Below are 15301 nucleotides of genomic sequence, written 5' to 3'. Positions count from 1 at the left end.
TGACGTTAGAGCAATATTGACGTCAAAGGAAAGTATATTAAGATTAGTGAAGCCATTGCATTGCACTTTTAAATTTTAGGTTAAATAACTTGGAAACGGGTGGAAATAACTGACGCCATCTCCTGCGTGGGTAACTAGGGACTACCTGGAACCAATTTAAGTAAGTTTTCCAAACCTGGGTCCCCGAATCCGTTTCGGATTGGCGGGTTACTGACGTCATCAAAAAACATTTAAACCTTAATATCTTTGCATCCGTTTATCAAAAGTACACGACCTTATACATTTTCTTGATCAGCGTTTCAAGATCTATACGATAAAAGCAACAGGAATACAAATTTCTAAAAAAAAAATTTGTGTTCTTACAGGTCTCTGCTGACGACAGCAAAATTTAAATGACGGTTGTTTTTCTCTGTTATCCTGTCTAACTGGATTTTTTCCACGGGCTTTATCGACTAGTCTCTATATTAATACAGAGACTGTGTCTGTCCGTAACAGGCAAAGTGGATGTGTTCATTTTCCTTTGATGTTGCCGAAAACTGCATGTCTAATATGATAAGTTTATTGACGTTACGGCATGACGTCAATAACGCTATTTTAACGTCAATATCCTATATTAAATTAATGAAACCATTATAGTGCACTTAAAAATTTGAGGCCAAATAACTTGGAAACGAGGTGGTAACGTCAATGATTTTTCACCGTGTGGGTGACTAGGGACCACCCGGGACCAATTTGGGTAAGTTACCTAAACCTGGGTCGCCGAATCCGTTTCGGACTGGACGGGTTGATGACGTCATCACAAAACCTACAAACCCCAATATCTCCGCAACTGTTTGTCAAAACTTCATGTTCCTATACATTTTCTTGATCAGCATTTCAAGATCTATACGTTGAATACAACGGGTGTACGAATTAGCGAAAACTTTTTTTGGAACTTTTGATAGGGACTTTGCTGACGTCAGCAAAATTTTTAAACCCTTATATCTCCTTAGGTGTTTGTCAAAAACACACAATACTATATACATTATTTTGATCAGCGTTTTAACCTCTACACATTACAGACAACAAATGACTTAATTTCACCAATTTTCCTTTTTGTATATGCCCTGCTGACGTCAGCAAAGAATCTAAAGCAACCTATTTTTCCATTGTTCTTCTGCCTTAGTTGATTTTTCCACGGGCTTTATCGACTAGTCTCTATAATAATACGCCAGTTCCGTGTCTCTGTGAGAGGCAAAGTCTAATATGTTAAATTTTCTGACGTTACAGCGCGACGTAAATAAGACTACTTTAACGTCAATATCTTTTATTAAATTAGTGAAGCCATACAGTACACCTAAAACTTTGAGGCCAAACAACTTGGAAACGAGGTGGTGACATAAAGCTGCTTTCTTCCTTTGCTTCGCATCTTCTTTTAAAATCCGAAATGCAAAATGCGCAAAGAAACATGTTAAAGGTCTTAAAACCATTGATATATAAAATATATATAGCTCCTTCCTTCCTTCACTTTGCATCTTCTTGCAAATATGCAAAATACTGTTTCTTTCTTACATCTCAGACCCTAAAAATCTTCCTGTATAAAATAACAAAGTTGTTTCAAGCTGTAGATTTAAGTAGCTTTGTCTACAAACCAAATATAACTCATACAATAAAACGTATCTAAAATAGCCCAACAAACACCCCTCAGAAACAATCAAGTGATCTTAAAATAAACTATCGTGTATTAAAATAATGACTGACACAGCAGTCATTATTTTAATACATGATAGTTTATTTCAAGATCTGTCAACCCTTTATATAACTTGAATATTTGTTGACATGTACAAAATATTAAAGGTTCATCTTGTGTTTATTTTGTAGTGTATTCCTTAAATTTGTACATTTTTGTACATATTTTGTTGTCCAGAAAGTATTTTTAGATTTTTTCCGTGTTTATCATAAGATATAGATTTAGGCGGCTTCTTTTATCTGCAACGTCATACAAAGGAGATGATGTCATAATAAATTTTAATCATGTGCCTAACAGAAAAATACTGATACTAATAACTAGCAACTTTCAAGTCCTAATTGTTAGCTGACTTTTGTGAACAAAATCAAAGAAAGTCTATTTATAATCCCAGTATTTCATTTAATAATAGTCTTCTGGTCGTACACAAATCCGGGCTAATATTTATCATTTTGAGTACATTTTTTATTTTATTTAGTCATACTAACATTATTAAATATAATTTTGAACAAATTTTGGTAAAAAAACCCGGGCTTAATAGGGTTAAAGGTATACTAATAAATTAAAAATAATTTTAAAAACAGGTCGAAATAAATCAAAAATGGAAAATCAAGTAACTTGTTTGGTTTGCGCCTGGTAAACGTCGTTGGAATAGAACTCTGATTGGCTTGCGTTTTCCTTACTGCTTCGGGATAATTAAACTTATGACCCTTGCTTTGCCTGCTGTTGATTTGAACAGATGCAGGCTAACATGAAACATTTTGCGAGTTTAAGATAATACCAAGGGATAATATCTATTTGTTTGAAATGACGGAAAAACATAGTAGAAGTTCTGTATGAAACAGGTTAGTGGAAAACTCCAAAGTATATGAAACAAAATTACACACGAACAAGAATCCGATATCTTTTAGCCTTCAAGGACTTTTCATTTTAGTCTTCATCCTACGTGTTCTTATGTTTTGTGCTTGCTTAGCAAATAAACTTTTTACAGTCTTTCAATAAGAATTGTGATTTTACAATTAACACTATACCTTATATACCTAACAAGTAGTTACAAAAATTATCAAGTTTGTATTAAAAGAATATTGTTGTTGCAGGAAGCACTTATTTTATAATCAAGAAGGTTTCTTAGCGAATCAAAAGAGGAAAATCACTTACTTTTAATTCTGGGTAACTCAACCAAATAAAATTAAATCTTAGATATATCTTCTTCTCATCACAAATTGTGGGGCTTTATAAACCTCGTCCCAGGGCTTATAGCATTTTATGCTGGGTAGAAAATCAAAAAAGACTGCTTATTAATGGAGACTCTCTTAATGAATTACATGCAAAATAATATGATGCTTATTAGACAGACGTGCTTAAAATTAATCACGTATGTGGCACTGTTAGCGTTAGACAGTTCTGCCGTTGTATGTCGCATTTGCGCAACAATGGTAGCTCAAATAAGTGGTAGCGTTGTAAAAGGCCTAATTAAGGTGTGTATAAACGCCTTGAAGAAATAGAAATAATTTAATATTTGCGTTCATATTTCAATAGTGTAATTGTTTCGTGATCGTGAATAACTAATGGTTAATAGACATGAAAGGATGAAAGAAGTTACGAAAAACTAGATTAAAAAGAGGTTTCATAGTTGCTGTTGTTGGTTGAGATGTTAAATTCAACAGTTTGTTTCCATATTTTGAGCATTTTTGTGTTTATTTCATAGCACAATTCTTTGCGATTCTTTAAAGTTGTACATGAAATAAAATTTGAAATGTTGCCTACAATTATGTTTTATACTGTAGAATTATAAGTTGAGATTTAACATTTTTTTAAAAAAAAAATTGAACAAATATTTATGCGTATAAGTAGTACTTTTTAAGCGGAAAGATGGTCAATGTTCTGGCAAGGATAAGTTTAGAAAGGAATAGATTTGGAGGCTCAAACTTTTTATAAAATGGATAGATAGTGTGTAGTTATTAAAGAAAATATTAACATCATCAATTATTTTGCCATACCGCTTGACGTCATCTTAATTTAGAAGAATATTTGCATAATTCATTCAGAATTATTGCTATCATAAAATGCAGAAAATACAGAAAAAATTTTGTTTACTTCACCACATGAAGTGGATAATAACATGGATTTTTGAAAGATTAGAATTGAGTTAAAATTAAGAAACTGATAAAACGGAAAATGCGCCGGATTTTCGAATTATAGGGTTTTGAGACCATATAAAAACTGCATTTGAGTTTTTTTATAGATGTACCACCTTTAGAGGGGCTACGGAACGACTGTTGGTTTTCGACTTTAGTGACTTCCACGAAAGTCGAGCTGATGGCGGCGAAAAACAAAAATGGCTATTTTTCCGGCATGTATGCAGTTTACAGACTCAAACATATAGATATATCTAGAATCTTTATCTTTTCCAGCCTTAGTCATGCTTTTATCCAGAATGAGTCTTGCTGAAATAGTTCTTTGTGTTATACTTTTCGAAAAAAAATATTGAACCAGCGAGCAAAGTGCGCTGGTCTGTTCATTGCGCAAAACGCGTTCGCCGGATTTTTAATATGTGCACGTGATATACGGAATGTGAGCATTTTAACCGGTTCGTAGTCCCTTTAACGTCAGAACAATTTCGCAGAAATAAAACAAACAGTTCTACTACGAATGACGTACGAAGGAAAAAGTAAAAAATGTGTAATATTTCCCCATTCATTTTATTCTGTGCCATTTTCGACCATTTCCAACAGCTACGACGCAAATAATTTATAAATTAAATTTATTCGTGTATACAAAATGCAGATGCGAAGTATAAATGTATTTAATTTGATGTTGTATAAAAATAATTTATTCAAAGTAACTGTTTTAATTTCTACTGTTCAAAATACCACAAACCAATCTATTTGTCTTAAATACACATTTTGACCATAAAAGGAAGAAGGACGTAATATTAGTGCAAAAACCTAAAAAAGGTGTTAATAACATTGTCACTTGAAACGAGACGTTTAAATCGCGTGTATTCGAATCCTACTCGGTCAAAAGTTTTAGTCAACATTTAAGCACGCATCACCATATAAACAGAAAAAATAATACAACGCCACTAATTTTGCTAAGTTGTCAATATCTCTTTTAAGAAATTAATCTGTAGCTAATACATAGGATAAGGGCGATTTTGCAGAATTCGTCTATTGTTAGCACTTTTTTCTTCGTCATATGCACAGTTCTTCACAGAAAAATCTGGCTCTAATTATAATTAAGAAAGAGGTAATTCCGTTTTCGGTTGGTCGAGTTACTTAAAAGTAGCATATGGCAAACGTCAAGATAAGTTTGACTACCACTCCTCCACCCCACTACCACTCCACTCTTGGTGGTAAATGTTATTATCTAGCAGCTTTAAGATTAAATTCGTTTAGCAGCCTACTGAGTCTCATAAATTACTAATGTCTAATTTGCTCATCGAAACAAGGGAGATGCTGCATTTTCAGACCTTTTCAAAATTATACGTCATTTGAGATTTATACATTTTTGTATCTTAGAAAGTAATTCTATAAGGTCAACTTTCTGTTTTGTTATGTAAGTCATTATAGTCTTCTATTTCTTCTTCGAGTTCTTTGTGTGTTTCTTTTAGGGGTTTGTACCCTGAATTGTCTATATTTCTAAAAATACAAAAAAAAAAGTCTAATCAGGTTTACTTTCTACTGTATTTCAATGTTCAAAACTTTGTTGAAATAGAAAAATGCATAACAGGAAAATACAGAAACACTTTAACCGGCGTTAAGTAATAGAACCTGCTGTCCATCGCCCCTAATTTATGTTTTCCGTCAGTAAACTAGACCTCAAGCCAAGTTTGTACTTTGCATAAAGATCCTATTTATTGATTTAAACTGTTTGCCAGTAGCCTTTTTCTAGAGAGTTGTTACTTGTTGATCATTAGTATAAAAAACAAAGCATCTTCCTTTGCTTTGTTTCCCATTGGATACTTTAAATCGAATCGTCGTGACAATCATAGCAAGCGTAGGATAAAGACCAAAAAATTATCGTACAAAAACATTGGGGTAGTAATCTACCATTTGGCCGTGCTGATGCATTTAATCTTGTCAGTTTACTTGCGTTCAGTGGCACTTAAAGTCCCACTAACTTTCCTGAAAGTTATTTTGCAGGTAAGACGAAAACGCGGTCCTATTTATTCAAAGTGTCATTTGTTGAGGCACACAATCAAGGGAAATTTCTCTTATTTAATTTAAGAAGAAAGTTCAGGAGAACACGGAGTTTGGTCTTGGTCAGAAAAAGTCTCATTTATTTATAATCTCACCTTAAATAAGTTTACTTTACAAAAAATAATTGAAGTCTACTTACAGTCGCTTTCTCCTGTTCCATGCAGTGTAAATAACTAAACCAGTACCCTATAAAACAAATAAAAAGATGTATTAAGCAAACATAAATGGAAGAACTGAAGTAAAAGAAGTGGAGTAAATGAACAAACCTCCGCAAGAAACAAAAATGCAATGACCTAAAATAAAAAATGACATCATAGTTGTCAGCAGAACAAAACAACGTAGCTAATAGTTATATGCCTTAATTTTGTAAATATCACGGCTCGATAATAAATGTTTGTCTACCTCAAAAGGTTTTTGTGATATAGATCATTACATTCCTATCGACGCTAACGCAGTTTTAGTGCATTAGGCTTAGGCTAAACAAAATATTTATCTGTTAACTTCAAAATGTTTACAGCATTATTACAAGTACTTAAAATTAAAACGTTCTCCAAGTATTACCTATTTCTGGTACTATTAATACCTATAAAACAATTTCTGATATGTTTTAAAATAATGTATGGCTGACGATGTGCATTTTTTTCACGTGCAAAAAGAAAGGAAAAAAATGAATATATAATGTAAAAGTAACAAAAATGTGCAGAACATTAAAAGTATTCGCAGTTCGCAAAGTAATACACACTAATGTAATTGTTTTTTAATTCGTTTACACCTAAAATGTAACTTACGGTAGATGCCCAAGGGAATCCAAAATGATCAGTAAAAATACCAGCAAAAGTAGGACCTACTGTGTTCCTGAAATAGCAGAGACCTCCTCATTTAACACATTTAAACAAACTCTACTATCAAAGAAAAATACTAGTAAAACCAGCACATTTGCCGGCAATATGAGTTAACAAACATCAGGAAATTATATTGTTTATTACTCGTAACATACCCGATGCTTAAGCTTCCATTCCAAATACCAGATACCAGACTGGCTGTTACTAGGTTGTCTTCAAATCCAGCATCTCTGAAAAACACAAATATGTATTAGCTAGTCATGTCCCTACTTTTGTCTTTAATGAAAAAGCGCGAAAACTAATGGAACACTTCTCATTCCCAGTGTGGAGGTACAGTTAGTAGAACCCTCGTGTATTTCATTAGGACGTTTATTTTTAATTGCTCCTGTATTCCTTTTACTCCTAGAAAAAAATCTTCATCAATATTCAGGTACAGTTTACAATTAATACAACGTCATTATAGAGCTACGTTATTGTAATGGTTTAACAATGCCTTAGATACTATTCAAATGCTAGTTATTTATGGAACAACAAAAACAAATGAATGGATACCACTGTTTTACGACTGACAAATCAATTACAAAAAACAATTGTCTTAGATAGGACAATTTTCCAAACCGAAAGTCACAAAAAACAACCATACGTCACTCATCAAAAAACTAGCAAACATTACCAAAATCACAAGGTGAAACAATTGGTTAACTTACATAGCACTTTCTTGCATGTGACTAATCACTGGAACGAAGCATAAGCTAACTGTGATACCAATCACTGCTAAAGAAATACACACCACCCAGAGATGTCTGAAGTATCAGAATAAAAATCAAATGATTAAATCGTATAGTCATATACTTATGTATAGTCATGTAGTCATACATTAATACAAAGTTATGAACTCGTCACCACAGATATTTGGATTAGATTGATGCAATTTAAAATGCACTTGGCCTTGTGGAACAAACTTTATTATGTTTAATTCCTACAAGTTTGACTAAGATTGCAGGGATTATTAAGATTGTAAACACATTTTCTTAAGAAAAGCATTAGCATCATGTTTTCCATGGTTAATTGTGTGTAAATGCGTTAACATCGATAGGTAATAAACAAACCCGTTTATAGGACTTTTCAAAGTTAAAAAAGGAAATACTTCGGAAAACTTTTAGGTATTTTGGCGTTTTCAGAAAGACTTTTATGGTGTGACCACAAAAAAAGTAAGAATTAAACAGGATGGAAGGGTGACCCACTTTAATTTGTCGAATGGAAATTTTTAGGCGTTGCTACGACACGCAATTTTTGTATTAATTTAAGAGTCTCGAAGTGTCAAGTGTTATTTTTGTGTCACAAAATAAATAAACTACTCACGCGGGTACGACGTAGCGAACTAGCGGTGAAGGTCCTATAAACATATAACCTGCAAAGCACAAAAAACTCCCAATAACCATAAAACTTCTTCCAGCGTTCTACAATAAGGTTTTGAGAAAGAAAATTACCTACACAAACATACACATCCATAATAAATCATAATATAAATGAAAAATGATACTGCAAAAATCCGTTTAAAAACCTTTTTTTTCAATAGCAATTTCATTTCCAGATAACGATATACATAAAAGAATTAGTTCGATGATAAAACAAAATCTGTTTTTTTCTGCGGAAAACGCAATAACCATGATTCCAATAACATCATTGTTGTAATCACAGAAATACGAATGATTGCATCTATAAATCTGAACATGCTGTTTTTGCCAATGACCTTTTTATTGCTATTTCTTGAGCCTGACGAAGCGAAATCCACTTTACAAAACTTTTCGGCCGTCAGGCTGCTAAAAAAGTTTTTTTGCAACTTTTTTTGATAAATGTAAACAGCAATGCAAAAGTACCAGTCATTTTGAATTAGCCTCTTTATGAAACAATTTATGCGTTGATTCCCTAAGGTCTAAAAAATCTGAAGAACGGGCGTGCTGGCACCAAAAAAGGTTTCGTATGCGCAAATAATAACAAGGGCCGTAGTGCCTACGCCTTTTATAAAAATGGTGTTGAGGGACAAACTTTAAATGTTGTTTGTCTTCTAGAAAATAAAACTGGTTGAATGGTAGTGCACTATTATTATATAATTAGTACCGAAAGTAAATTTGGAATCGTTATCCCATCATCAATAACAGTTATTTAACAATTAGGAAAACACTAATTTTTAAAAACCGAAGAATAGTTGCAATTTTTCTGTAGTCCTGCGACTACCTAATGGTAGAAAGTACGTAGCCAAAATAAGCACCAGAATTTCGAGAAAAAGAGAATTGAAGGAATTAGAGTATCATACTTATTTATAATACGATATGTCTAAAACACTGTGATAATCTCTAGGCGAAATGTCTTAACGTTACATTTACTAGCAAGATTATTTTACTTACTTTAAAGCAAAGGTGGCGCATATCTTTTGATTGCACCACTTAATTAAAACAAAGGACAATACCAAAACAGAATATGAGTGAGTTATTAGGATATCCACATAACATATGGATGTTAGATTTCCTACCATTACCGTTCTACACCAGGCTTATGTGAGAGGGTAAACATTGGCTCACATTCACAACTACAACTGGGTTGTTGTTCCTAGTCTATTGTCACTAGGTTGTTGTCCCTGAAATCTGTCTGTTTTTTCCACGACACACGCTTTGACTACTCGTTTTAGTTGGAATGAACTTACACTTCGTGCATTCTTTTTTGCAGTTTTGCCCGCCTGTTAGCATGAAGTGGTGAAGTTCACTCGAACAGTGGTTATTGCTATGATTATAGGTGCAAATACAATTAATTTTTCGATTTAATAACCCCCTGGTTTCCACAAAATTTCGGCAAGATTACAGGTAAGCTGCCAATTTAAACAGAAAACACACAAAAACGGCTATTTAGACAACATTATAATAGTGTGTGAAAATCTATATTCTAATACCCATGTACGTCTGTTTGTACATGCAAGAGAAACCGACTAGTTACTTTAAATTTTCAGGACTTGATTCAGTCAAAACTAAGTTTTTCTGTTAACTAACAACAATACCTGTAAAAAAAAATTTTTCTTAGAGAATTATATACAAGCATAGTTTTTATAATAAGATAATAATAATAAATAATAAAAAAGGAAGACCAACAACAGCTTGGTTGAAAATAATGAATCAACAACTGAAAGACACGCTGAACATCACAAAAGCACTTAGAATAGCAAAAAACAAAGCGATATGGGAACAAAATATAAAATAGACCTGTCTTGAACAGTACATATATGCACGGCAATGTAAACTAGTTTCCTAATTAACCGCTTAGAAAAGTTTTAATTGCTGCAAATAACAAAAACAAGTCCTAACCTAAAAATGAAGAGATAGGCATTAATTTATACTCAATTGCTAACACTCTGTCCTTGTGGAAAGAAGATGTGAAAAGACAACTTATATGATTTACATGTAAAAGGACTAATAATGAAGCAGAAAGTTAACTTACCAACTTATCTGCCACAACACCAACAATAGGAGCTGAGAAGGTGTAAAAACCAGATGGAATTAAAAAGAAGAATCCAATCTGCATAACCGACAATGTGTTCTACATTTTTTAAAAAAAATGAAAACAAGATAGGTGAGTTTAGATGGTTGATAAAGTGGCATGTCTACAATAATAAAAATTGTCTCCAATAACAATTGCATGTCCACAATAACAATTGACAGTCTGCAATAGCAATTGCATGTCTACAGTAACAATTGCATGTCTGCAATAACAATTGCATGTCTACAGTAACAATTGCATGTCTGCAATAACAATTGCATGTCTGCAACAATAATTAAATGTCTGTAATAACAATTGCATGTCTGCAGCAATAATTGGATGTATGTAATAACAATCTCATGTCTGCAACAACAATCTTATGTCTGCAATAACAATTGCATGTCTGCAATAACAATTGCATGTCTGCAATAACATTTGCATGTCCACAATAACAATTGCATGTCTGCAACAATAATTAAATGTCTGTAATAACAATTGCATGTCTGCAGCAATAATTGGATGTATGTAATAACAATCTCATGTCTGCAACAACAATCTCATGTCTGCAATAACAATTGCATGTCTGCAATAACAATTGCATGTCTGCAATAACAATTGCATGTCTGCAATAACAATTGCATGTCTGCAATAACAATTGCATGTCTGCAATAACAATTGCATGTCCACAATAACAATTGCATGGCTGCAATAACAATTGAATCTCTGTAATAACAATTGCAAGTCTGCAATAACAATTCAATGTCTGCAATAACAATTGCACGTCTGCAACAACAATTGAATGTATGCAACAACAATTTCAATTTTGAAATAACAATTTACTAGAAGTCTGGAGGATAGCTAGGAGAACTGCAGGACAACATCCTGAAGGTCTGTAATACGTTTCAGAAACTTTTATGACATTCCAGAAATCTTCAGAACGTCGAAAAGTAACTTTGACAGTAGTGATACTTTTTGGGCAGATGTGACGCTACGTAAACTAAAATGGCGACTGTTGTACAACACGTTTATGCTTTCACTTTATAAATAATGAGTTTCTTTAAAAAGCGCTTTCTGCAGCAAAATAAATTTCTGAACTTACATTTGTAATAGAATTGATATGGTTTGCCAACGTTGTATCAAAGAATGTATTTGCAATCCCAATCATAATGTTTACGCTAGCTGAAAAATTCAGGAGAAAAGAAAGGCAAAGAATATCATTTTGAAATCAATAAATGGAAAAAGAAGAAACCTATTTGGCCCGTAAAATTTACTTTTAATTTTACTACTTCTTTAACAACATTTTCTAGGCTAACTAATATTTCGGAGTTGGATTTGCGACTATGTTAGATAAGTGATTGCATTTATTATGAATTAAACCTATTCGGACCGGATAGAATAATTGTTTTTAAAAACGTTTAAAGCATATCATTTTAGGAGTTAGAGTTAGGTAAGTCACATTTTAGTGTTTTTACGCTTCTGACAAAAACTTCTACAAATCTTAAATGCTAGCAACCGATTTTCTCATCACACAGCTTTATAGTAATAGTTCTATAGTAAGGCGATGATTATTTTGTCGGGGATTTTTAACCCCCGCTCCCATATTGAACTCCTAACAAGACCGGCCTAAATGTAGTTTACATTTCATTGAATGTATCTTCTTTAATCATGTCAATATTTTTTCAAAAACGAATTTTTGGCCAGGTTTTGTGGGAAAAACTTAACATCACCATTCATTGTGATGGACTTTTGTTTTGGCTTACTCATCTTTTTACCAGGAGACAATTCTTGAAACTTATACCTACTCATTATTAAGACACCGGGTACCAACAAAACTTTTATCAATGAACTTTCAGTCACATCATGGTGATGACTGCAATCATCTTGTAATTCTAAAAACAAATATGAAAATAAACCTTGATTTTATTTGGTAGAAATGGTAGGTGTGGATAAACTTCGTCAAGATATACTAACATATGTCATACTAAATTGAAAAACATAGCAATAATCACTTCGTATACTTAAATAAATAGTCCTGTGTACTGAGTATTTCTACACTAAGAGGGTTTAAAGAAACTGGTTTGACTTCACACGATATGGAGATAATTCTCACCTTTGGACGATGGTAAAATGAAGATTAAACTAAAAATTAAACAAATAACACACAAGCCCAAAACTAGAAACGGTAATGTGAATCCACCGACCTAAAAACAAGTAAATTAAGGTGTACTTAAGTTGATTTGATAATTTAATGAGAAAAACTAAAGATAAGGGATAAAATAAGTGTAGAATGTGGCTGTGGTTGTTGCAGAAAGTAATTAGAAATACAGTATGCTCCAAATAGAATATTAACCAAACAATATGCACATATTAAAGACAATTTAATGAAATAATGCATTAATATAAATACTTTGTATAGTATGCCACCTATTGCAGGACCAGCCATGAAACCAGCACCAAAACTTGATTCAACGATGCCCTGAAGTAAAAACAGTAAGTTGTTTTTATATCCCCCCAAAATCATACACATGCCGGCGAACGCGATAAAATATGTAATTTGCTCATGGTGAATTAAACTTCTATGATCAAAAAGGCCTTCGTAGATCAAAACTCAAAGACAGGTAACGATGTCTTTCCCAATTATTTTAATGCAAATATTTATAGTTGTTTTTTCTAACATGCGTGATTTTTATCCTTCAAAACGGCTGTCATTTATTTCCAAAAAGTATCTAAAGCAACAGTCAAAACATTTTTAAAATTGTACTTCACGCTGAAAAGACTGATCCCAAGCTGAATGATCACTACCAAAATGTCATTACTTTGCAACGTCATATCAGCTAGAGTAGGGAGGTAATATAATCAGGTTTTAGGTTTTTGACGGTCGAACCCCTATTAAAAAACGCTGCTTTTAGACCCCTAAAAAATCTGTGATGTCACAGATTTCATCATGCCTCAAATGAGTAAACAAGTCACAGATTTTATCATACCTCAAATGAGTAAACAAGTCACGTGACATCATGACGGCACACGACAAAAACTGCTGACAAACGCGCATGCGCAAATCTGTTTGAATAGGGAAATTCCCTACTCAAATTGCAACCGATGTTAGTTAAAGTCTGAATCTCCTTATAATAAAAAAGAAATGAGTTGGTTCAAGAATGCAATTAGTAAATTATATAGCGCTGTCTCAGCGCCAGTAGCAGCAACTCGCGACGCTCTTGCCGATCGCCTGAAGAGTGTACGAGACACTGTTATTTCTTATTATAACAGAGCAAGGGAACAAATTGCTGGAAAGACGACGCTGCACGACGAAATCGAAACTGAAGCGCGAGAGGACTTTTACGATGCTGGAGACATACAAGACGAATACAGCGGAGTCGAAGACATCAAGCACATGTTCCCACAAGAGAAAAACCGATCCGAAGGCGTCGAAGACATTCAGCACATTTTTGATGAAAATGACACACAGATGTTGGAAGACGGAAATCGCGTCAAGACATGGCGATTCAACAAGAACCTTAATCAGCCACTGGCGGAGGTCATCATGCGAAAAATTACGCCCTACATAGACATGAGGGTCAAGGTAGTCTACAGTTTTGCTTGCACCATCTACGAAGCAGGAGGTGGCACGGCTCTGTATCACAAGAGCAAGGGAAGCGAAGGATCGCTTACGAGCCTAGCTGACATCGAAGCCTTTATCGAAAAATGCGAAATGCAGCGATTAGATCTAGGAGATCATGAGTTTTGGGGGAAGGCGTACTTACCACCAGAAAGAACAATCGAGACCCTGGGATCGTACGAAGGGAAAATAGTCTTCCAGCATGTGCAGATCAAGATCATCTCTACGAGGGAGCCTTTGTTAGGTTGTGGACCTTTACCAGACTGGTTGCGGGGGAAAAGGTGCATCTACAACTTTGACAAGGAGGATGAAAGAACCGACAATTTGTGTGTCTGGAGATGCCTGATCATACACTCACGTGAAGATAAGAAGCAAAAAGAAACGTACATTACTCGGCCAGCTCTCACACTAGCACGCGAGTACTACGACAATCCCAAACTAAAGAGGGAAGAAGTACGTGCTACGAAGCTTGTTGACTTTGAGGGCATAGCGAAGCGTTTCAAGATCAACATCAGGGTCTTTGAACCCAAGACCAACTCTGAGAAAGTGCCATGGAGACTCGTGTACGGTCAGAATCAATACAAAAAAGATTTAGACACGATCAACCTTGGTATGCTGGATGGGCACTGTTTCTACATTAAAAAGATAGATGTTTTAACGCAACACTGGGAATGCGAGGCCTGCAAACAGCGATTCACCAGAGCTGAAAACCTAACAAGGCACAAAAAGAACGAGTGCGAGGGGAAAAAGCCGACTATCATCTGCAAAGGCGAGAAGGTCAAGCGCATGCCTAGCAAGTCAGAGAAGGTCTTTTACGGTGAGGGCTTCAGCTATGACGCTTGTAAATGGCTCGAGCACATGTCGAGGGAAACTGGAAGACACATCCATCACGCACTCTGTGGGCATGGAGGAGAACGCGTGATTCGCTACGGGGAGAAAGAAAATGAGGTCTACCTTGTAGACGGCTATGAACCTCAGACCAGGACAGTCTATGAGTACCACGGCTGCAAGTGGCACGGATGCCCCTGACAAGGAACAAACACGAATAAATATCGATATACGGCCACCAAGTCTAAGGAGGAAGGCATCCGAAAACTTGGCCACAACCTCGTGACAGTGTGGGAGTGTGAGAGCCCACCCAAAGCCAAGAGGTACTTCAAGAAAAAATTTCGACCCTACCCTCACTACATCGTGTTTTTTATTTCGAGGCCCTCATGCTCCCTCTGAATCAGCGGCAAACATCCGATCTAACATACATCTCGGAGCATGTACCGGTCAGCGTCGCCATTTACGATAGTCTGAACTGGGATCCAACGTTCCTGGTGCACGATGATCCCAAGATCTTGGTTGAACGATTTGTGGAGCAGCTCGAAAAGAGACACGCCAT

At 34.7% G+C, this 15301-nt stretch overlaps 1 protein-coding gene across 3 annotated transcripts in view; it reads right to left on the bottom strand.

Moving 5' to 3' along the window:
• Positions 1-4815: 4815 nt before the first annotated feature.
• LOC130635624 (MFS-type transporter SLC18B1-like) overlaps positions 4816-15301 on the bottom strand; it is a 32753-nt gene continuing 22267 nt past the window's right edge. For all 3 annotated transcript variants that reach the window (XM_057445009.1, XM_057445010.1, XM_057445011.1), the window contains 12 exons: positions 12706-12774; positions 12409-12499; positions 12101-12187; positions 11398-11477; positions 10260-10358; positions 8133-8230; positions 7478-7573; positions 6926-7000; positions 6717-6783; positions 6195-6221; positions 6068-6114; positions 4816-5367 (listed from right to left, as the gene is read on the bottom strand). In XM_057445009.1, coding sequence (XP_057300992.1) covers positions 5265-5367; positions 6068-6114; positions 6195-6221; positions 6717-6783; positions 6926-7000; positions 7478-7573; positions 8133-8230; positions 10260-10358; positions 11398-11477; positions 12101-12187; positions 12409-12499; positions 12706-12774 — 939 coding nt within the window. In that variant the 3' untranslated portion in view covers positions 4816-5264. The remainder of the gene's footprint in view (positions 5368-6067; positions 6115-6194; positions 6222-6716; positions 6784-6925; positions 7001-7477; positions 7574-8132; positions 8231-10259; positions 10359-11397; positions 11478-12100; positions 12188-12408; positions 12500-12705; positions 12775-15301) is intronic.

This window comes from Hydractinia symbiolongicarpus, chromosome 3 (assembly GCF_029227915.1).
Source record: "Hydractinia symbiolongicarpus strain clone_291-10 chromosome 3, HSymV2.1, whole genome shotgun sequence".
Taxonomy (NCBI): Eukaryota; Metazoa; Cnidaria; class Hydrozoa; order Anthoathecata; family Hydractiniidae; genus Hydractinia; species Hydractinia symbiolongicarpus.
This window is presented reverse-complemented; position numbering and strand designations above follow the sequence as displayed.